Source organism: Vipera berus (genome assembly GCF_964194415.1).
Source record: "Vipera berus genome assembly, chromosome: 9".
NCBI lineage: Eukaryota > Metazoa > Chordata > Lepidosauria > Squamata > Viperidae > Vipera > Vipera berus.
In genome coordinates this window covers 23,351,619-23,372,155 of record NC_138212.1, presented here as the reverse complement: position 1 = coordinate 23,372,155, position 20,537 = coordinate 23,351,619, and the positions used below count along the sequence as shown (strand labels likewise).

The 20,537-nt window shown below is 47.4% G+C and overlaps 1 protein-coding gene across 2 annotated transcripts; it reads right to left on the bottom strand.

Moving 5' to 3' along the window:
* Positions 1–728: 728 nt before the first annotated feature.
* STK40 (serine/threonine kinase 40) lies at positions 729–19,348 on the bottom strand. Of its 2 annotated transcripts, none has more exons than XM_081334808.1 (11): positions 19,263–19,348; positions 13,858–13,971; positions 13,176–13,261; positions 12,118–12,261; positions 11,377–11,604; positions 11,049–11,101; positions 7,031–7,146; positions 6,419–6,563; positions 6,179–6,301; positions 5,339–5,423; positions 729–3,766 (listed from the first exon to the last, which is right to left on the bottom strand). In XM_081334808.1, exons 1-11 carry the CDS (start codon positions 19,264–19,266, stop codon positions 3,548–3,550), a joined length of 1,317 nt encoding a protein of 438 aa, XP_081190934.1. In that variant the 5' UTR covers positions 19,267–19,348; the 3' UTR covers positions 729–3,547. The 2 variants fall into 2 exon arrangements, with proteins under 2 accessions (XP_081190934.1, XP_081190935.1); XM_081334809.1 differs by having other exon boundaries at positions 6,179–6,298.
* Between the last annotated feature and the right edge of the window lie 1,189 nt (positions 19,349–20,537).

Sequence of the window (20,537 nt, the reverse complement as noted above, 5' to 3'; positions counted from 1 at the left end):
GGACAGGCCCATGTAGCATGCACTGCAGTAATCTAAACAGGAAGTGACCAAGGCACGAGTGACTATGAGCATGCTGGTCCAGGAAAGGGTATAATTGGTGCACCAGATGAATCTGTGCAAAGCCTCCCCCTGCCCCCAGCCATGACAAGCCATGAGTCTAGACCACTAAATTATTCACCATTCAAACTGGGGGAAGACCACCCCCTCCAGAGTTAATCATCTGATCCAGGGAGGCAGAAAACCCTAAAGCCTCTCCATTTGCCAGGATTTCTCCTTTACAGCCTCCAGGCATCATACAGCAACAACTATCTGACTAGAAGATATGTAATTGGGTATCGTTAACATACAGACAATAACAGACATCATACTGATGGATGACCCAATCCTACAACGGTCCTTTAATGAGAATTTCTCTGGTGTTTTTACTACCATTCAATGCTAATCTCTAATCTTCTTAACTGGAGTACATTTCTGTGCACAAATATTCCAGAAGGATTTGCTTGTATTTAGGTGGTTACATGACAGGGCAAGGTGACGGTACTGCCCCCCCTCCCTCCCCATAGCTTTCGAGATAGGTGTTTCCACATATACTCCCCAGAGATACAAGCCAAAAACAGTTATTAAGAGAGAGGAGTGAAAAGCTCTTACAAAAGAACTTTTCCATATCCCACCCTGGAAACTGGTGGGGGAAACTGTTGGAATAATAACCAGACTTCTCAATGCATGAATTCTACATTATGAAACTTTATTGCTGGCATGCTGGACTAGCTGGGTGTAATACAAAAATAGTCTCTATACAAATGTTCTTCGCTATTTTTTTACAATAGGAATTTTGTCTGTGGTGTCTCACCCAACATGACAACTCCCCAAACCAAACCAGCAGTTCACAACATCCCTTTCCTGGCCCTTACCACAACCCAGGGTCCTTTTCCATCTCTTTCCAATCAGCTTTTTATTGCAATAGATGGTGGAACACCCAACTTACATCAATGGAGTATTGCTATTTTTGTCAAGAGTGGGAGAAGGACCAGAACTTTCAGACATATTGTTAACTATCTTGGGGAAGAGGAAAAGAAAATAAAGGTAGGAAGGGGCAGAGCTGTGGAGGGATAAGTTAGCATTCCTAAGATTTGGGAGATGACTCCCCTGGCACAGCTTCCTGCTCCTCTCCTGGGAAGATTACCCCTCCTGGAGGGCAGAAAGCTGCTCCTTCCCCTGGCAACTTTGCTTACAACATTTCTATGGGAACATTAAACCTAGGGTGCAACGTAAAGCAGGCTAGGAGGTTGCGCTGCAGGTGAGGCCTCCAAGTGCTCCTTCCTGCAGAGGGAGCTTTCCCACAGGTCTATGTCTGTCTGTCCCCCATATCCATATTAGAAATGCTTCTCTCACACTTGAGAATCGTGTTTGGGACTCCCTTGCATAGGTCTCACCAGGAGAAGGGAAGGCTGTTTCCTGGAAGGGCTATGGAAAAGCAACTCAAAGGCTAAGCACACAACTTTTCATTTCAGTAAATGAAGGCTGCTGCTGCCCCTGACCTCTGCTCTCATCCCTGGGCAAAGCTGCTGGGAAAGGACCCTCCTTGATCCAAAAGGTGCTTTTTTTTCCTAGGAGGCAACTGGACTTTCTTGTTTTTTCTCTGAAGATGTTTCGCTTCTCATCCAAGAAGCTTCTTCAGCTGAGTGGATGGTGGGGAATAGAAGGATTTATATTCCTTGCAGACAGATGGTCATTTGCATCCTTTTAAAGAGTCGTTGGGACCATCTGGAGGTTTACCTGTGTCCTCAGGTACAGTGCAAATGGGTGTGGAGCCTTCTTGGCGGCAGGACGTTTTCTGCCCTGGGTCCCTTCACTGTTGAAGACAGGCACAGGGTGTTGGGGATGAATCTGTGTCTCTGAACCTCAAACTGAAGCACAAGAGCCTGTGTCTCAAAGAAAAAACAAGAAAGTCCAGTTGCCTCTTGGGGAAAAAACCACCTTTGGGACAACTGTGCCTAGATGACTGAGAATCTCCATAGACCCTGCTTGAAGGCCTAGATTCTACAGCTGCAGAGAGAAAAGATGGGTGTGTGTGTGTTGGGGTTGGGACGCTACCTAGTTCTTGAGGCAGGCTCCTATGCCATTTTCCAGAGACTGACCATGATAACTGCACCTGTGTCCTGTGTAGCAATTCCAAATGATAGGCTAAGCCTCATTTGGATTTCACCAAATCTCCAAACATTGTTGGACTGTATTTTTTTTCCTGTGCAAGTGTCAGAAATCTGCTTGTACTACTTCAATCAAGCAAACACACTCACACTTCTTTCTGCTGCTTGGTGAATGCGCCAAACAGTTTTTTTGTTCACCCCCAGGGAAGATGTCATGCCAAGACGTGATGGGCTTGCTCCAGTCTTCCAAAGGACAGCACATTGGAGAGCCAATGCTGCTGGAAAATGAATTGATGATGGATGAGAAAAGGAAACTGGAGACTCTGCAACGGAATCATCTCCACAGGACATGACGTATCTGGCAAGAAAGGCATCCAGTCCAAAAACCTCCCGTGGCTCAGGCATCACACAGCTGGATCCTAGCAAAGGACAACACCCTCCCCCCAACCTGTGCATGCAGGCAAGTGCTGTGACCAGAGACAAAGGTGAGAGTGTGCCAAGAGCATACGTGGAGGGGACTGAAGTGAGGTCTGTAGTGGGGGGAAGAGGTGGGGGATGGAGTAGAAAGAAGAGGGATGGGACAACTACCCTCTTTCACATTATCAAAATTTTATCCCTTCAAACATGCCTCCATGGTTAATGGGGCAAGAGATAAAAATCAGCAGAATCAATGCAACATTACTGCACTTTTCAAAAGCTACCATTTTAAAAAATCAAAACCAAAACAGAACACCCAGGAGATCCAAAATAATTAAGTGGCTTGGAGACCAGCTTCCAGAAAAGCTACATTTTAAACAGCTCTGGGCTGAAACTTCCCCTAGCTGGAATCTGCAACAAATTGTCTTGGTTCAACAAACTCAGAATAAAGATGAGACATTTGCAAGACCATAATCACACTGGGGTCCCAAATTAATGCTTGCACAAGGTAATTCAACCTGGGGCTTAAATAACAGAACCCAGAGTATTGAACAAAAATGGGTTTAAGAAAGAATTACCTTTTTGAAACCAAGGGTAAAGGACACTGGAGAAAAAAATGATTAAGCTTATTCAAACCGTATAGAGCGAAATGCAATCCACCTGCTTTCCAGTTTGTGTTAGGAAAGGAGCCAGCTGGGACAACTTTTGCCAAAACCACTCTACATTTCAGTCCAGAGAACAGGGTGGTTAAAAAAGGCAGAGAGGTAGATTTCAGAGTCATAAGTAAAAGCAGGCTACTGTCTACGATGAGAGTTCAAATCCACCGGTGCTGGTCCCAGCCAGGTGTCCTCTTGGGGCAACCCTGGCAAGCAAAAACCCTTCAGCACGCAGGGAAGACTGCTACATTGCTTGGCACCTAGGCCCAGCCCCAATTCTTGTGCCAGACTAGGCAGGTGGAGCATGACTTCCGCCTCCTGTGGGAGCTACTTCCGAAGGTAGCGCTGTGCGAGAATGGCGGCGTCCAGGGCGTTCATGGGCTGGGCATCGTGGCCAAGGCGTCTCACTGGAGGGACGCTGCCAAACTGCCGCTTTTGCAGGAAGTTCTTTGCCTCATGGAGCGTGTTCTTCTCCTCCGCTAGCAAGAGCTGCTGCCTCATGTAATTCTCAAACTCGTACTGCGAACACTCCTCGGTCACCTTTGCCTGCAGGGAGGACAAAGTCTATTGGAGGGCCAGAACTGTGTCCAGCCCTCCCTGCCTTTTGCCACCAGAAGACAAATGCTGTTGACCTGCGGCTTCCTGAATCCCAGCTTCATTAAGAGGAGGGCAGACACTCTGCAAGTAGCTTTCAGAAGACACCTGCTTATTCTCTTTGCACATGCATGCCCATGCATGCACGCAAGCACACATGCATGCACACATTTACACACTTACATGTTTCCATGCCACTGATTCCTTGGCAATAGAAAATGCCAGTGTCAGAACCCATTCCTATTTCATTTTTATCTATCCCCTCTGACCCAAAATCAAATCTCACCTTTCCCTGGGTTCTGCCATACTCCGAAGGGGGAGGGGGGATGTGCCAGGGGGGGGTTATTGCCTTTGCTTCCTCTTTCCGCTACAATGTAACCTTTTGCTTTCCTGCATTATATCTCTCTCTCTGAACTTTCTCTCCCTAAACCAGTGATGGCAAACCTTTTAGGGGCAACCCAAAGCCCACTTATGGATCGTCGGGTGCCGGGTGGGTGTGGTCTATTGGGTGGGTGTGGCCCATTGGGTGGGCGTGGTTACGGTGGTAACGGCAGACTGGGTGGGACTAAAAAGTTCAATCCATCAATTCCAACTTTGCAAGATCTTTTTTTCCCCACGAGAAGTTGAAATTGATTGAACTTTTTTTTTTGCACACGGCGGCGGAGGCCTAAAGCGAAAAGATTTTATAAAACGCAGCTGAAGGCCTAGGACTGGGGTGACAGTGCGCCTGCCCACAGAGAGGGCTCTGCGTGCCACCTGTGGCACACGTGCCATAGGTTCACCATCATGGCCCTAAACTGTCAGCTAGAACAAGGAATAAGGAATGTAACCTCCGTACCTGGTTTATTACTATGCTCTCAGAGGAAGGTGTGAAGAGTCGCCAGACCATCGCTGTGTGAACCGGAGATGGGCCGATCTCCCCTTTTCCCATGATGGACCTAACACCTGGGGATTGGCTGTTCCACACTGGCCGGACAAACTATGGGGTGGGGTCTTGCTTGGGGATACCTTAACGTACCATTCTACGCAGAAAATCTCAGATCCTGTCTATTATGCCTGCCATCAACTACTCTTAATAAAAGTTCCTATTGGAAGAAATTGTTTCCCAAGAGTTCTGCTTTCTTAAGATGTGGGATTGAAGTGGCACACACATTTACACACTTACATGTTTCCATGCCACTGATTCCCTGGCAGTAGAAAATGCCAGTTTGCACTGATGGCTTGTCAGACTAACAAAGGGAGAAGCCTATGAGATGAGTCAGGACAGCAAGAGATACAGAAATGTCACCAGCTCAGGCCAATCCTGAGCTAGATCATCCCATGCTTTCATCACTTTCCTTGCAGACACACATGCAGATAGATACATGGCACAGAGGGGGTCATAAGAGATTGGAAGAAGCTCCTGGAAAAAGCTCAGAACGAGACAGACCAGACCGTCTCATCAAGAGCTGCAACAGCAGTTGGGATGATGCTCAGTCTGAGACCCTACACAAGGCCTCTCTGGGCGGGGATGGCATATCTTACCTCATGCGCATGTTCTGGGTTGACCACCTGATCATCAACATCGGGCACTACCTGTAAGGGCCCACTGAGGGAGGACATGGACTGCCTGCAGGAGACAAAGGTTTGTTGATTAGCAGGGTGAAGGCTCCTGCTAGGAGCAGGCAGGATGTCACTGGACTCCGAAGTTTGGCCCAGCCCAGGGAGAGAATTTCCCAGCCAGCCCAGTGAGTGTCATAATGCACACCAGAGCACAGGGGAGCAAGTGCTCCCAAGGCATACCACAGCATAGGTTATTATCCTAGGCGCTTCTCTATCAGGCTGGGGGAGGGAGATCAAGTTTAGCATCTTTCAGTTCATACTGCAGAGCCGAGATGATGCCCTCACCAGAGCAACCCAAAGACTGGCAAAGAAGAGCTAAGAGGCCAGAAATGATCAAAGGCCAGTCAGTTTGACAACCATCATTTCTCCCATTTATGCTCCCCAACAACAAATGCATCTAGAACTGAATCTCCTTCAGCCACCTGGTTGGAGACCCCAGGAGGAGTTCTTCCAATTTTTTTAGTTGCGATCTCTGCAAAGGCAGCATCTCAAGTGAGGCTCTTGGTTAGAGGCAGAAAATGGCAGGAAAAGGCAAAACAAGGGAGCTGCCAACATGTGCTGTCAAACATGGAGAGTCCGGAAGCGCTGCAGAGGATTCCCTTTCAAACAGTCCACTTTGGACGGACGAAGGGCAACCCAATCCAATCCACCCTCCATCTGGCAAAGCTTGGGCTGGCATGCAGGGCAGAGCCACTCCAAACCACCTCTCCCCACACAGGGCAGCCCCTGCAGCCTTGCCCTCATATCCCCCTCCCCACTCACCAGGATGCAATTATGGAGCTGAGGGATTCGAGCACTTCCGAGGCTGTCAGGCGTTGCTGAGGGTCCAAGACCAGCAGCTTCCGGATCAAGCACACGGTGTTTTCGGACACCCGCCCATCCCTGCTGGAGAACAGTGAAGAAGAGCTAGAGGAATGGCAAGTGCCCGAACCCCCAGAGCCAGAAAGAATGGGCATTCAGAGAACGGGGGTGCATGGAGGATCAAGGGCTGCTTTCACTCACTCTGGGATGGTGTACTCAGCAGCCTTGATCTTGCGGAAGAGCTCTTGAGGGATGCTGTCGTAGAAGGGAAACTGTCCATAGAGCATGGTGAAGAGGACCACTCCCAGAGCCCACATGTCACTGGGCTTGCCACGGTATGGCCGACCTGCAGGCAGAGGAGGCACCCTAGCATGGTCCACTAAGAAGCAGGAGCTAAACCACCCAGCCAGTTGAGCTCACACTCTTTCTAGAGTAGAAGAAGGCCTCTCCCAAGCCACAAGTGTGCTGAGGCAGGGGGAGAACAAGTAAAGAAAGCCAGTGCTCTTCTTTCCCCCTCTCTCCCAGTCACAAAAAGCGGAACCTCTTTCCCATCCGCTAGTCCACCAGCCAGCCCAGAAAAAGAGGTTTTAGAGCAATTGTAGCTCTGTCTAGAGCAAGCTAGAAATAGGTCTGCTCTTCATTCTGGAAATCCACCCACTTCGACACCCAAAATGTGCTGTGCCTCCAGCATGAAAAGCCTCCAGTTTCAGAAAATGGAATAGAGGGGAGACAGCAGCATCACAAAGGAATGGAAGCCATTGGGGTACAGAAAGGGGCTGTTAGAGACATCCCTGAGAAAGGGATGCTACTTACCGCTGAGGACATCAGGACTAATGTAGGCAGGGCTGCCCCGCTGGTCCTTCAGCAGGTCATCTTCACTCACCAAATGCTTCCCAAGACAGAAGTTGGTGATCGTAATTCGGTGGGTCCTGAAGCAAAGACAGAATTAAAATGGAAGTGGAGAGAATTCAGAGGAGTGCAATGAAGGCGATATAAGACCCTGAAATGTGCCCTAGACTGAAGGAATGTATAATCTTCACACAGCAAAGATGTGATAGCTACGATCAGATATGTTAGCCACAAAGAAGATAGTTCCATGACCACCAAAACTAGGTCAGAAATTACCAATATAAGCTGTAGTTACCTAGATTTCATTTAAATATATGATAAGATGTGTACAACAGTGGAACAGTCTACCAATGGAGGTCATGGGTTTTGAGTCTCTGGAGTTTTTTAAGAGGCTGGGTAGCCAACTCTTTGTATACTGCAGAGGGTTGGAGCAGCTGATCCTTCTGGTCCCTTCCAACTCTACAATTCTATGATTTTATGAAAAGTAAGCAGAGTCCCAATCGAGGTCCACCCAGACAGCTTTCATGACCAATGGTACTAACTCACTGATTAGAACTGAATGCTACCAAATTCAAATAGCCTCCACTGGTAAGTATTGTATCTATGAATTAACTTATAAGACTTTGGAGAACTAGGTCTGCCCAAAAACTCTCCAAAAGATCTTTGGGCTTGATCCAGTCCTTCAGTCTTCAGTTCCCTGGGGGTGTTGAGAGCCTAGAGTGTAACAGGGTGCAGAAGAGAATCCTGGATGCTGCACTGGGGAAACAGGGGAGGCTAATATCGCCTGAGTCAGAAAATCACCATCATTGCTCGTACCTCAGGTAACAAACAGGGCATGTATCGATTGGTTTCTATTTCATACAGCTGGGTAAAAGTTGCCAGAATCCTCAGAACTTTAGAAAAGGAATAGTGTCAAATTGCTGTCACATAAATTCAGCACCTTTTCAAAAGGATTCTTTGAGAGATGGAATATCAATTTAATTCTGAATTAAAAGCAGAATTAAATCGGAAGACTTAATACAAGAACAAATATTTTGGTGTTCTATCTCAGTTAACATTAGCTTAAAACATCTTCATCAATGATCAGGATGAGGGAATAAATGGGGAACTCATCAAATTCGCAGACACCAAGCTGGCAGGAATAGCCAACACTCAGGAAGACAGGCTTAAGATACAAGAGGATCTGGGCAGACTTGAACACCGGGAGCTATCTAACAAAATGAAATTCAATGGTGAAAAAAGTAAGATTCTACATTTAGACAAGAAAAACCAAATACACAGGTATAGTTTAGGAGGTACCTTGCTCAATAGTAGTAACTGTGAGAGGGATCTCGGAGTCCTAGTGGACAATCACTTAAATAGGAGCCAGCCGTGTGTTGCAGCTGCCAAAAAGGCCAACACAGTCCTAGGCTGCATTAACAGAAGGATAGAATCAAGATCACGTGAAGTGTTAATACCATTTTTACAAGGCCTTGGTAAGGTCACACTTGGAGTAAGGCATCCAGTTTTGATCACCATGATGTAAAAAAGATGTTGAGACTCTAGAAAGGGTGCAGAGAAGAGCAACAAAGATGATCAGGGGACTGGAGGCTAAAACGGATAAGGAACGGTTGCTGGAATTGGGTATGTCTGGTTTAGTGAAGATGGTAGAGGACAAGAAGGCCTGGAGGAACGTTGTCCATGGGGTCGCGATGGGTCAAACACGACTTCACAGCTAACAACAACAAAAGTTTAATGAAGAGAAGGACAAGAGGTGACATGATAGCAGTGTTGCAATATCTCAGGGGTTGCCACAAAGAAGAGGGCGTCAAGCTATTCTCCAAAGCGCCCGAAAGCAGGACAAGAAACAATGGATGGAAACTAATCAAGGAGAGAAACAACCTAGAACTATTGAGAAATTTCCTGACAGTTAGAACAATTAATCAGTGGAACCACCTGCCTCCAGAAGCTGTGAATGCTCCAACACTGGAAGTTTTTAAGAAGAGACTGGACAGCCATTTGTCTGAAATGGTATAGGGTTTCCTGCTTGAGCAGGGGGTTGGCCTAGATGACCTCCAAGGTCCCTTCCAACTTTATTATTATTATTAAAATATTATTAAATTGAAAAAAGGAAAGAAACTTCCAACTCAGGCAAATACAGAATTAGGATGGATTTCATATAAAGCAGAGCAAGGGAAATTTGCTAAGCAATAGTTAATTTATTATTTTATATTCCCTTCTATCTACCACAGGAGGGGTTTTCAGAGCTACAGGATTTAAAACCAAAACAGCCATGATCACTGTAGAGAAAAGAGGATGGAGAAGGCAGCCAAACAATCAAATGCACCAAACCAAACTTCTGCAATCCAAGACTGTTTATGAATTCAGCCGCGAAGATGTTCCAAATTTTATGTGCTACCAGAAAGAGACCCTTTCCATGGAATCATACAGTTGGAAGAGATCTCAGGGACCAATCCAACCTTGTGCTCAATGCAGGATCCATTGCAGATTGCTGTCTAGCCTGTCTGAAGTCCTCCAGCAAAGGCCAACTGAGGGCTCTTTGCCATCAGGAAATTCCTCCTTTCCCGTGGGTCAATCCATTGGCTCTCCCAGCAGTAAGAGAAGAGGTCCAATCCCTCCTCTCTTTCCTTGCCTTTCAGATGTCAGAAGACATCTTTTGCAAGCTAAACATGGCCCATTGCTTTCATCATTCCTCAGAGGGTTTCCGTTCCCACCTTCATTTTGTCCATGTTGTTTTAGACTGTGGTGCCCAGACGCAGACTCAGGGTCCAGTTTTCTCAGGAGCCAACCCTTATCCAGATAAGTGCATAAAAGAAGTCATAATCAAGCTCAGAAGGAAGAAGCTTCAGGTTCCCTGATCTCAAACTACTTGACAACTCTAGAAGCTATCAGTTCTGGCCAGTATATTCAAATGTATGAGTCCTGGTCAAAAACTCAGCAGCTACTTTTTCCAAACAGTTTTCTCACAGAACACATTGCAGCTACTTGACCCGGACATGGGCAAAATATGGCTCAGAAAGGTGGGGTTAGAAAAAGCTGTAGGTGGCAGAAGCCAAAGTAAGTTTGCATGAGTATCTCTTTCTGAAGCTGGAACAAAGAGTATCCCTGGAGCTAAGAGCTTTTGGGCCCTGCTTCCCCACACAAGTGGTGAATTCCAACCTCCAAGTTCCAGCTTCTAACTTCCTCAAAGCTCTCAGAATGCCCATTCAGCCTCCTTTCCAAGGCCAGAGAGCTGCGTGCATTCAGGAATTTTCACTCTCTGGCTGGAGGCTGGACCAGTTCTTTCCACCCAGAGTCTTGAAAGAACTTTGGGGTGCTTTCCCCACGAGTAAATGAGAACAGGCCAGAGGGCTGCTGCTGAACCCTTAAAATGCTGCTTTTAGGAGGATGCACAAAAACTGCTGCCCAGACACATTCTTCAATCTGTCTAGGCATAATGAAGAGAGATGGGCAGCCTCTTGGATTTAGGCTCTGTGAAACACAACTAGCTAGCCTGGTCTTCCTTCTGGCTGGCAGACTAGCTACCCCAAGGGTAATCACAATATTATTTCTTGCTGTTAAGGAATAGTTTTGTGCCGTTCGTTTTATTGAACACACTTTTATTGGTCAGTGACTGAAATAATGTTTCTGCCTGTCTGCACCAAGGACAAGCTGCAGAGTAACTAGAGCAATGACAGTACCAACCTCCAATTTCTGACTGGGTTGCTGACTGACACATCTCCTCCTCACTCTTTTCCAGTACTACCAACTGCCCCTGATGGAAATGTCATCCATTCTTGGACCTTGCCCGCCAGAGAACAAAAAGAGGTGTGTGCAGGAGAAATGCCGTCTGTACGTGGCTGACCAGTTGAAACATTTCAGGAGGTCTCTGCAGAAGACCTGCCCTGCTACCCACTTCCCCAGCTGTGTGCAAAGGACAAGTGAAAACACTCTGGGAACCCTCGACAACCCCATGGCTGAGCAATTTGCAAAAGGAACACACCTTTTGTTTAGCACCATGTTCCCCAGTTTCAAGTCTCTGTGCACAATGTTCTTCTGCAAAAATAAAACAATCCTACAATTAGAACAACTGAGATTATTCTGCCCAATGCAGAAGATCCAAACTAAGCATGTGATTGAATCCCCCAAGAGAAGAGCCCTGCTCAGTTCTGGCTTTTGTTCTTTGGCTCCTGCCAAGGCAGACTCTCAGTAAAATTTAGGGTTGGTGCCCTGACCGCAACATTCTTCTAGCCGTGCAAGATTCTGGGGCTGGTGTGCACTACGTTACACGGCTGCTACCATACTGTGGAATAAGTGCAGAAACATGGTACCTTGTGCAAGGCTTCCACCACCCGCACAACATCATAGAAGATGACAATGGTCTCTCGTTCACTAAGCCGCTTCTCTTTGATGACATAGTGCTGGAGATTGATGAGATCAGCTGTCTTGTCACTGAAGTCATGGGCACAGAGGCAGTCCAACACTAAACAAATACGTTTCTTCATTTTTCGGACCATCCGATTGGACTCCAGTTCTTCCACCAGCTCACAGGTTCTGTCCTGCATAGTCCCAAATCACAGGGACCAGTGTTAATTGAGCAGGGAGAAACCCACCCTACCCATTGATTAGACACAAGCCCACTTTGGCTGCTTCCATGAGGGCTATAACTGTAGGTTTTGTACCAGTGTAAAATTGCTCTTTACAACCATAGATTTCTGAAAAGAGTGGGTGGGTGCAGAAATATTTTGTCTTACTGGAAGCGTACAGTTCTTCCCAGCAAGCATGCCCCAGACTTGCCAAAAGCTCCCTGAGGACATTCCCCGCCTTGCTTAGGCAATTGTGATTAAACTGGCACAGAGGGGCATTTGATTGCCAGAATCTCAGGCAGAGGACCTGAGACTGTGGCAGCTTCTGCAAGCAGCACATGACATCAAAACCATGATGTCCCCAAAACCAATTAACACGGGCTGCACCATTTGAAGGTTTAAGAAAACAGGCCTCTCAAGGCTCCACCATGTCAGTGCTGGGAAGCCAGCAAGCAATGGTGTTTAGAGAAGGGCTCCAACTTCTACCTGGAAAAGGCCATGATGATGGACCACCCCATCCTGATTGTGCAGGAGAGAGAGGAGGGAGAACTCTGTGTGCAGCAGCATTTTGCCCTGACGTTCCTCTTGGGTTTCTGTGCCATGGTCATTCTTGTCCTCCAAGGTGAGGATCTTTGTGAATGAAACAAAAGGAAAAGCAGCTCAATACAGTAACTTTTTTTCAGGAAAGTCAGAAAGCACCAGTCTCAAATGCAATCACAGAGCACCTCAGAATCCAAAGTTGACATCATAAATAAAGGAGGCCCAATTTCCCTTTATGATCGGGCTCAACACTCTTCCTGTTGCTGTGCCTGGAGGTTAGAGGACACATTTGGACATTAATGGTTCTAGGGCAGGTAACAGTTTTCACACCTTATTTTTATGACCCCTAGCCTCAGCAGCAGCAAGCGACTCAGAGAAGTGTAAGAAAGACTTGAGCCCTCTGGAAAAGCATCACCAGATAAAAGGGGCTGCTGTGGCTTTGGAGACTGGACAGCTGCAGAAGGCATCCCTCCTTGAAAGGGCTGCGCCTCACTTGATGAAAACCACCAATGTTTTGGTTATGTTGCCACCACTGCATACTGACTTTCCACAGAAGATTGACCAGGCCTTGCCTATCCCACTCCCTTCTTACAACAGTATTTAGAGGACCAGATTGTTGTAAAAGGCTTAGAGCGGGTTGTAAAGTACAGTTAGGCTTATATACCACCCCATAACACTTTACAGCACTCTCTGGGTGGTTTACAGTGTCAAAGCATTATTTGCATCTTGCCCTCAACAATCTGGTCCTCATTTTATCAACTTCAGAAGGTTGGAAGGCCAAGTCAACCTTAAGCCCCATTAGGATCTAACTCCTAGCTGGGGGCAGAGTTTGCCTGCAATACTGCATTCTAACCATTGCACCACCAGGGCTCCTCTTAATATTCGCTGCATTCAATCCCACCTTTACAGATTCTGCAGTTCAGCAGATCTTTAGGATTTAAACACTGTGTCTCTCTTACATGTCAGTTATTTCTGGGAAACTGCTTCTGTAAATTGTTTCTTACCTTCAGCTGATAAAAGTCATCTGTCCCATCCTTTCTTGCCAAGCATTGAACAATGCTAGGCACTGGGGAGTTGCCTAAACGTGGGCCTAGGAACATAAAAATAGAACATCTGCCGTGTTAGCCTATCCCCAGAAGCTCCCTCTCTGCTCAGCAAGATGTGTTTTTCTAAAGAAAAACAGAGATGGCCAAGAAGAAGCTGAAATGGTGATGGCCCTAATGTGTCCTTTCCAGCTCAGCTGTGGCCATCTACTCTGAAACTGAAGCCAGAAGTGTCACACAAAAGTGTAAACCCTGTAGCGTGTTGCCCTCTTTTCTGAGAAAGTGCAACCTTTTCTTGATGAGCCAGCTGCACTGGGGCACTAGGGACAATTATGACAGCAGTGACCACAACAGAAAGGGATTCAAAATCTTTATTCCCAAATGCTGAGATCAGAGACAGGATTGAGTCTCAGCTCCAATCCTTACACCATCTGGTGATGAAAAGAGGCTGAGATACCTTTCAGGAGTTCTGCAATGCTGTAACCTGGATGAATATATTGTCTGTCAAGGACCAGGAATCTCATCCTGTTTTATGACAGAACTCATTAGGCAAAGGAAATGTTCTGCATGTCTGATGATCTTACAGCACTGAATAGCTGGTTAGTTGCAGTACCCCTTGAGGCAAAAATCTCTTCTTACTCACCAAGAATGAAAGGCCCAGCTCTTTTGGTGTTACTGCTGGAAATCCCTGGGCAGAGGACCTTGGCTGATGTTTCCCCACCACCTCTATCAGAGGTTCGTCGCTTCATTCTGAGTTCTGGAAAGGAAAGGCAGACACTGCTTTAAGCTCAATTCTTTTCCTCAATGGAGCTTTCATATCATAACTACCTTTTTGTACCACACAGAAGCTCACAGATTTACACCCATTTCTTGCAATGGAACTTGTGGATGACTGGGGGGGGGGGAAGGGAAGAGTTACTGCCTAGGAAGCAATCAGAGAAGACAAGCAGGAGCCCCCAGTGGTTTAATGGTCAGAGAGAAAGGAAGGATCCACTACATGAGGTTTCCCTCATCTCACTGCATTCTAAGGATGATTTCAGCAAAGTGATTTTGAACTAATTCAGGCCTCTGGCACCCAGGACTGCCCACCCACAGCAGAAGCACCAAGAATAAGAGGGAAATAAGAGAGGTTCTCGCACTATTAAAGCCGTTTAATGGATGAACCCCTTCTTCTTTGGAGATTCCAGGTAGTCTCCTCTTATCAGCAGACTTGAAACAGCTATGGCTGATGCTGCTACAGCCAACAGAAATTGGGGAGAGCCACCCTAGTGGCAAGGGGCTGAAGGAATCTCCTCAAAGCGGGTGATACTCCAAGAAAGAGGGCCATGGAAAATCCAGTGTCCCTACCAAAGACTGTTCCAGTTTTCCTGTAGCTGGACACCAGGCCAAGCTGTCAAGAGTGGCTGCTGCCTGCCTTCTGCAATGAGAGAGTAGAGGGGGCTCTGAGAGGAAGCGAAACAGCATGGTCCATGGGAGCAAAGATGCCCTCAGGTAAATTCTCATACTTCTTTATCTCCCTGCTGTTTTACTTACATATTTTGTTTTTTCTCATGGACTTTTCTACTTCTTATGTCAAATTATTCTTAGCACTTCAAACAGCATCAAAAAGAAACAATTGCAGACACCCTTCAAATCTTTAACTATTTTACTGGGGAGAAATTTTACTGGGAAGTCAAGGTATGGTTTGGCTTTTAAGGAACACAGGGCAGCCTCATAAGCTAATTTGTCAGTCTAAGATGATTGGTGCACAAAAAGAATGTGTCCACATGTCCATGTTTGCCTGTGTATTTCTTCTAAGGACATCATTGTATCAGGCAGTGTCAAGTTTCCCTTCCTAGACTAACTGACCCCTAGTCAAGACACACTTGATATGTGCATACACACACACACACACACACACACAAAATCCTTAAGGGGAAAACAACTCAAGAAACATGGGAAACACTGAAAAATGCTATCATAAAAGCCCAGAAAAAGAAAAACAAGAAATTCATGAAGAAACCAGCATGCCTGCACAAAGATTCTTCTGACAAAATGGATGAGTACAAAAAATGGAAAAAAGGGACAAATAACTAAGGCTGATTATCAGCAGACAGCCAGAACATGCAAAGATGAAGTCAGGAAAGCAAAGGTTCAGAATGAACAAAGACGTACAACAGAAATCAAGGACAATAGAAAGTTTCTTTCAACATAGTAATAACAAGAAAATCAAATAAACTGTAGGTCCACTAAAGAGAGAAGGTGGCAAGGAAGTAACAGGCAGCAGGAAGAAAGCAATGCTGCTTAACTCATTCTTTACATCAGTCTTCACACAAAAATAAATTATAGCCCAACATACTAAAAAAACTACTGCAAAAGGCAAACCAAAAACAAAAATTAAATAAGCAAGAAAGTGGAAAGAGAACACCTATCCAGCCTTGACTAATATAAATCACCAGGACTTGATAGATTACATCCCAGAGTTCTGAAGGAACTGGTAAATGTTATCTTAGGACCATTGCATCATATCTTTAAAAAATCCTGGACCACCGGGGAAGTATCTGAGGATTGGAAAAGGGCTGATGTGATCCCCATCTTCAAGAAAGGGAAAAAAACAGACCCAGGAAACTATAGACCAGTGATGGCAAACCTTTTAGAGACCGAGTGCCCAAACTGCAACCCAAAACCCACTTATGTATTGTTAGGTGCCGGGTGGGTGTGGCCCAATGGGTGGGCGTGGCTGCAGTGGTAACGGCAGACTGGGTGGGACTAAAAAGTTCAATCAATTCCAACTTTGCGAGATCTTTTTTTCCCTGCGAGAAGTTGAAATTGATTGATTGATTGATTGAACCTGTTTTTTGCACATGCCGGCGGAGGTCTAAAGCAAAAAGGTTTTATAAAACCCAGCTGAAGGCCTAGGACTGGGGCGACAGCGTGCAGGCCCACAGAGAAGGCTCCTAACAGTGAGGACAATTACCCACTGGAACAGCTTGCCTGCAGAAATCGTGGATGCTCCATCACTGGAGGTTTTTAAGAAGAGACTGGACAGTCACTTATCTGAGATGGTATAGGTTCTCCTGCTTAAGCTGGACACTAGAAGACCTCCATAGTCTGGGGCTGGACACTAGAAGACCTCCATGGTCCCTTCCAGCTCTATTCTATTTTATTTATAACACCTCCAAGGTCATTTCCAACAGTTTCTCTTACCTGTGTTTCATTAATTTTGGAGAGAAACCAGACTGAAAGGAACCCTTCTACTCAAATTTATAAAAGACTTGCTCTCAGACATTGCTTGGCACAGAGAAGTCTCTGCATGCCACCTGTGGCACGCGTGCCAAAGGCTCACCAGCACGGCTATAGACTAATCAGTCCAACATCAATACCTGGGAAGATCCTGGAAAGATAACCAAAAAAACAAATCTGCGAACAAGTAGAAGCAAACAAAGTTATAACTAGTAGCCAGCACAGGTTTGTTAAAAACAGATCATGCCAAACCAATCTCATTTTATTCTTTGATAAAGTGACTAAATTAGTAGACCAGCGAAACACTGTGGACATAATATACTTAGATTTCAGTAAGGCATTTGACAAAGTAGACCACAACCTGCTGCTTGGTTAGCTAGAAAAAGGTGGGATAGACAACATCACCACCAGATGGATATGTAGCTGGCTGACAAACTGTACTCAACAAGTTATCCTCAATGGCACTACATCCACATGGAGAGAAGTAAGCAGTGGGATACCACAAGGCTCCGTCTTAGGCCCAGTACTCTTCAATATCTTCATCAATGACTTAGATGAGGGAATAGAAGGGGAACTCATCAAATTTGCAGATGACACTAAATTGGCAGGAATAGCCAACACCCCAGAAGACAAGTTCAGGATCCAAAAAGATCTTGACAAATTTGAACAATATGAAAACCAAAGTTTTATATTTAGGCAGGAAAAATCAATACTGCAATCAATTTTGGTCACATTACAAAAAAGATGTTGAGATTTTGGAAAAAGTTCAGAGAAGAGCAACTAAAATGACCAAAGGCCTGGAGACTAAAACATATGAAGAACGGCTGCAGGACTTGGGTTTGGCTATTCTAAAGAAAAGAAGAAACAGGGGAGACATAATAGCAGTATTCCAGTATTTGAGGGGCTGCCACAAAGAAGAGGGTATCAAACTTCTCCAAAGCACCAGAGGGCAGGACAAAAAACAATGGTTGGAAACTGACCAAAGAGAGAAGAAACCTGGAATTAAGGAGAAAGTTCCTAACAGTGAGGACAATTAACCAATGGAACAGCTTGCCTGCAGAAATCGTGGATGCTCCATCACTGGAGGTTTTTAAGAAGAGACTGGACAGTCACTTATCTGAGATGGTATAGGTTCTCCTGCTTGAGCAGGGGGCTGGACACTAGAAGACCTCCATGGTCCCTTCCAGCTCTATTCTATTTTATTTATAACACCTCCAAGGTCCTTTCCAACAGTTTTTCTTACCTGTGTTTCATTAATTTTGGAGAGAAACCAGACTGAAAGGAACCCTTCTACTCAAATTTATAAAAGACTTGCTCTCAGACATTGCTTGGCACAGATACCTCATCTCATAGAGGGAAGGTAGAGAGGAAGATTAGCATTTTTCTTATGCTTCAAGGATATTATGATCTCCAGATATAATACTCCAATAATCTGAGAGGTGCTCTCACCTCTCAGTCTATTGGAGAACAAGGAATATAGCTAGGCTATTGCTGTTTGGAATCTGCCAGTCTTCTATTTTGGAACTACCTGTTCTCTGTCCTGTAACCTCCTTAAGTAACACCAGCTGCCTGCAATCAGTGCAGGTTCGCATCCCACCAGGCTCAAGGTTGACTCAGCCTTCCATCCTTCCGAGGTAGGTAAAATGAGGACCCAGATTGTTGGGGGCAATTAAGCTGACTTTGTAATAATGCCGCTTGGGGGTGTGTGAAAGCCCTAATAAGCAGGCATATACATAGAATGAAGGCTACTGCTAAGCTTGTAAGCCGCCCTGAGTCTTCGGAGAAGGGCGGGATATAAATGGAATTAAAATAAAATAAAATAAAATAAACCACCAAGGCCTGACCAGTTGCCTGCTTCAAAAAAATAGCCCTCTGCTGCCCCAAGGGGCAGGTCAGTCACCTGAACCACTGACTGGAGGCACAGGCTTCTTCTGCACCCGGTGCTTGGTATCTCCATTTAGTGGCAGATTTAATGCCTCAGTATATTGGATGTTATTCTACAGCACCTCTTTTTAAAAGGCTGAGAGGTCTGGAGGGCTACTGCACTTGGAACTGACTATTCCAACCCAACCGATGGCCATTTCGGCTGGTCAGGCACATTAGAAGCTACAGCCACTGGTGTAAGTCGACCATCCCAACCACACAGGCACGGTATAGCTTCTCACTCTCATTCGCAAAGGCACGTTGACTGGGGCTGACAGCTCCAATGTGAGCTTCTGGTTTCACAATCAGCACTTCTAAATGGCTTTACAGTAAGGGAGGCACCGGGCCCCCGGAGCACAAGCCGGGCCTTTGCTCATTCGCTTGGCAAAGTTACAGACCTCTTAACTGATCTCAGGCATTTAATGTTCCTTGAGGGAATGCCAACGGCCAGGCCTGGAGGGTCGCCTCCTCCCGCAGACGGGCCTGTCCCAGGAGATCGTCCCAGGCGATCCCACCGTCGCTCCCCACGTCGTCCACAAAGCCGCAGCCCAAGCACCGCGGCGCGCAGAGGGCGAGGCGGGGCCTCCTTCGCTCGGAAAGGAGCCGCCCCCAAACGTCCGAGGTTCTTCGCGGCCCGGAGTGGCCGCTTCCCGAGGCAGCACCTCCGCCCCCCTCCGCGGCTCGGAAGATCGCGGGCCGCCGCAGCGGCTTCTCCCGCACAACCGCCGCCTCGGGAGCCCCGCGGGGCTCGCCGCGGTCCCTCTCCGGGCGAGTGCCAAACGCTTTCGCCGGCGGGAGGCGCCCGATGCGACGGAAGCCGGCCGCCGGGCTCCGGCTAGCGCCGCGCGGAAGCCGAGAATGAGCCCCTTGCCTCGCCGGGCCCCCGTGGCCGCGCCCTCTCACCCATCGCCGCTGCCGCCGCTGCCGCCGCCGCCTCCGGGCCCGGCCCCGCCGGCCCCGCTCGCCTGGCCGCCTCCCGCTCGGGCGCCCGCCTCGGCCCCTGCAGCGGACGTGACGCAGCAGACGTCAGGCGGCCGCCGGCCCCGCCCTCCGGATTGGCTGGGCTAGCAAGCACGTGGGCGCCCTCCCGCCCCCTTCGTCCCGGGGCTTCCGGCGCTGCGGTTGGGAAGTTCGGCCCGCGGGACCCCCGCGAAGAGGCGGCCTTGGCTTCGGCTTCTCCGCCTCTGGGCTGGTAACCGGGCTGGCTCAGGCAGCCCAGGCGACGTCCTCTGGCGGCGCCGTGCGGGACCGCCCGTCACGAGGCCTGCTAGGAAAATAGGAAGAAGAGCCTCCTCGCCCCAAGGCGGATCCTCGGTCCCAGCGGCGGAAAGGGGCCCGACCGTCGTTCTGAACTGATCCGGACCGTTTTGCTCGAGCGCCGGCCCGAGGGGCCCGGGTGTCAGTTGCTTCAAGTTCTGATTTTGTGACTGGACGGGAGAAATATTTAAAGTGTGGGACGTGATTTTAGGAAACGGGATCTGACTAGCTGAATCTAGCTGGGTTTTGTTCTAGCGGCCAGGTCTGTTTTTGGAGCAGGGGACCGTACATGCATCTACAAGGTGTATAACAGCCGGTGCAAGAAGGCCACGGTTTTGCTCCAATGCAGCAGCATAAGTGCAGAGTGCCCATTCATTTTTCCTTGGATTCATTAGTTTGCTCTGAAAGAAGAATTTAACACCTGCCCTTCCCATTTGCTTTACACCTTATTCGGAGGACAAATTTCCCTACAAGCTGCAATTCCAGTAATAAACCCTATGGCAGGGGTGTCAAACTCAATTTCATTGAGGGCCGCATTAGCATTGTGATTGCCTTGGGGGGGAGGGTGGGTGGGTATGGCCATGGTGGGTGTGGCCAGCTCTACATCGTTCGCATCAAGGGTGCCTATGGGGGCCTGGGCAGGAGTGGGACAGATCTGAGGGTCTCTGGCAGAAGGAGGGTCTCTGGACCAGGGCCAAGGCAGTGGGGGCCGTTCCCTCACTCTTTCCAGAATGGCTTCACGGGCCACATGAAACCACTTCACGGGCTGGATCCGGCCCCTGGGCCTTGTGTTTGACATGTCTGCCCTATGGCATGAACCCTATGAGCTTCAGAGACAATTTAGAAAGCACTGAGAGGCAAGTAACGTACATATTCGGAAAATGAGTGACATAGAAAAAAAACCCTGAAGGCAGGGAAAAG

Excerpts from the sequence above, each read along its gene's own strand:
- STK40 (XM_081334808.1), bottom strand. Across the intron at positions 13,262-13,857 it reads AGCTGGGCCTTTCATTCTTG|GCCCACGTTTAGGCAACTCC; the intron begins GTGAGTAAGAAG and ends TTATGTTCCTAG. Across the intron at positions 6,564-7,030 it reads TAGTCCTGATGTCCTCAGCG|GTCGGCCATACCGTGGCAAG; the intron begins GTAAGTAGCATC and ends CTCTGCCTGCAG.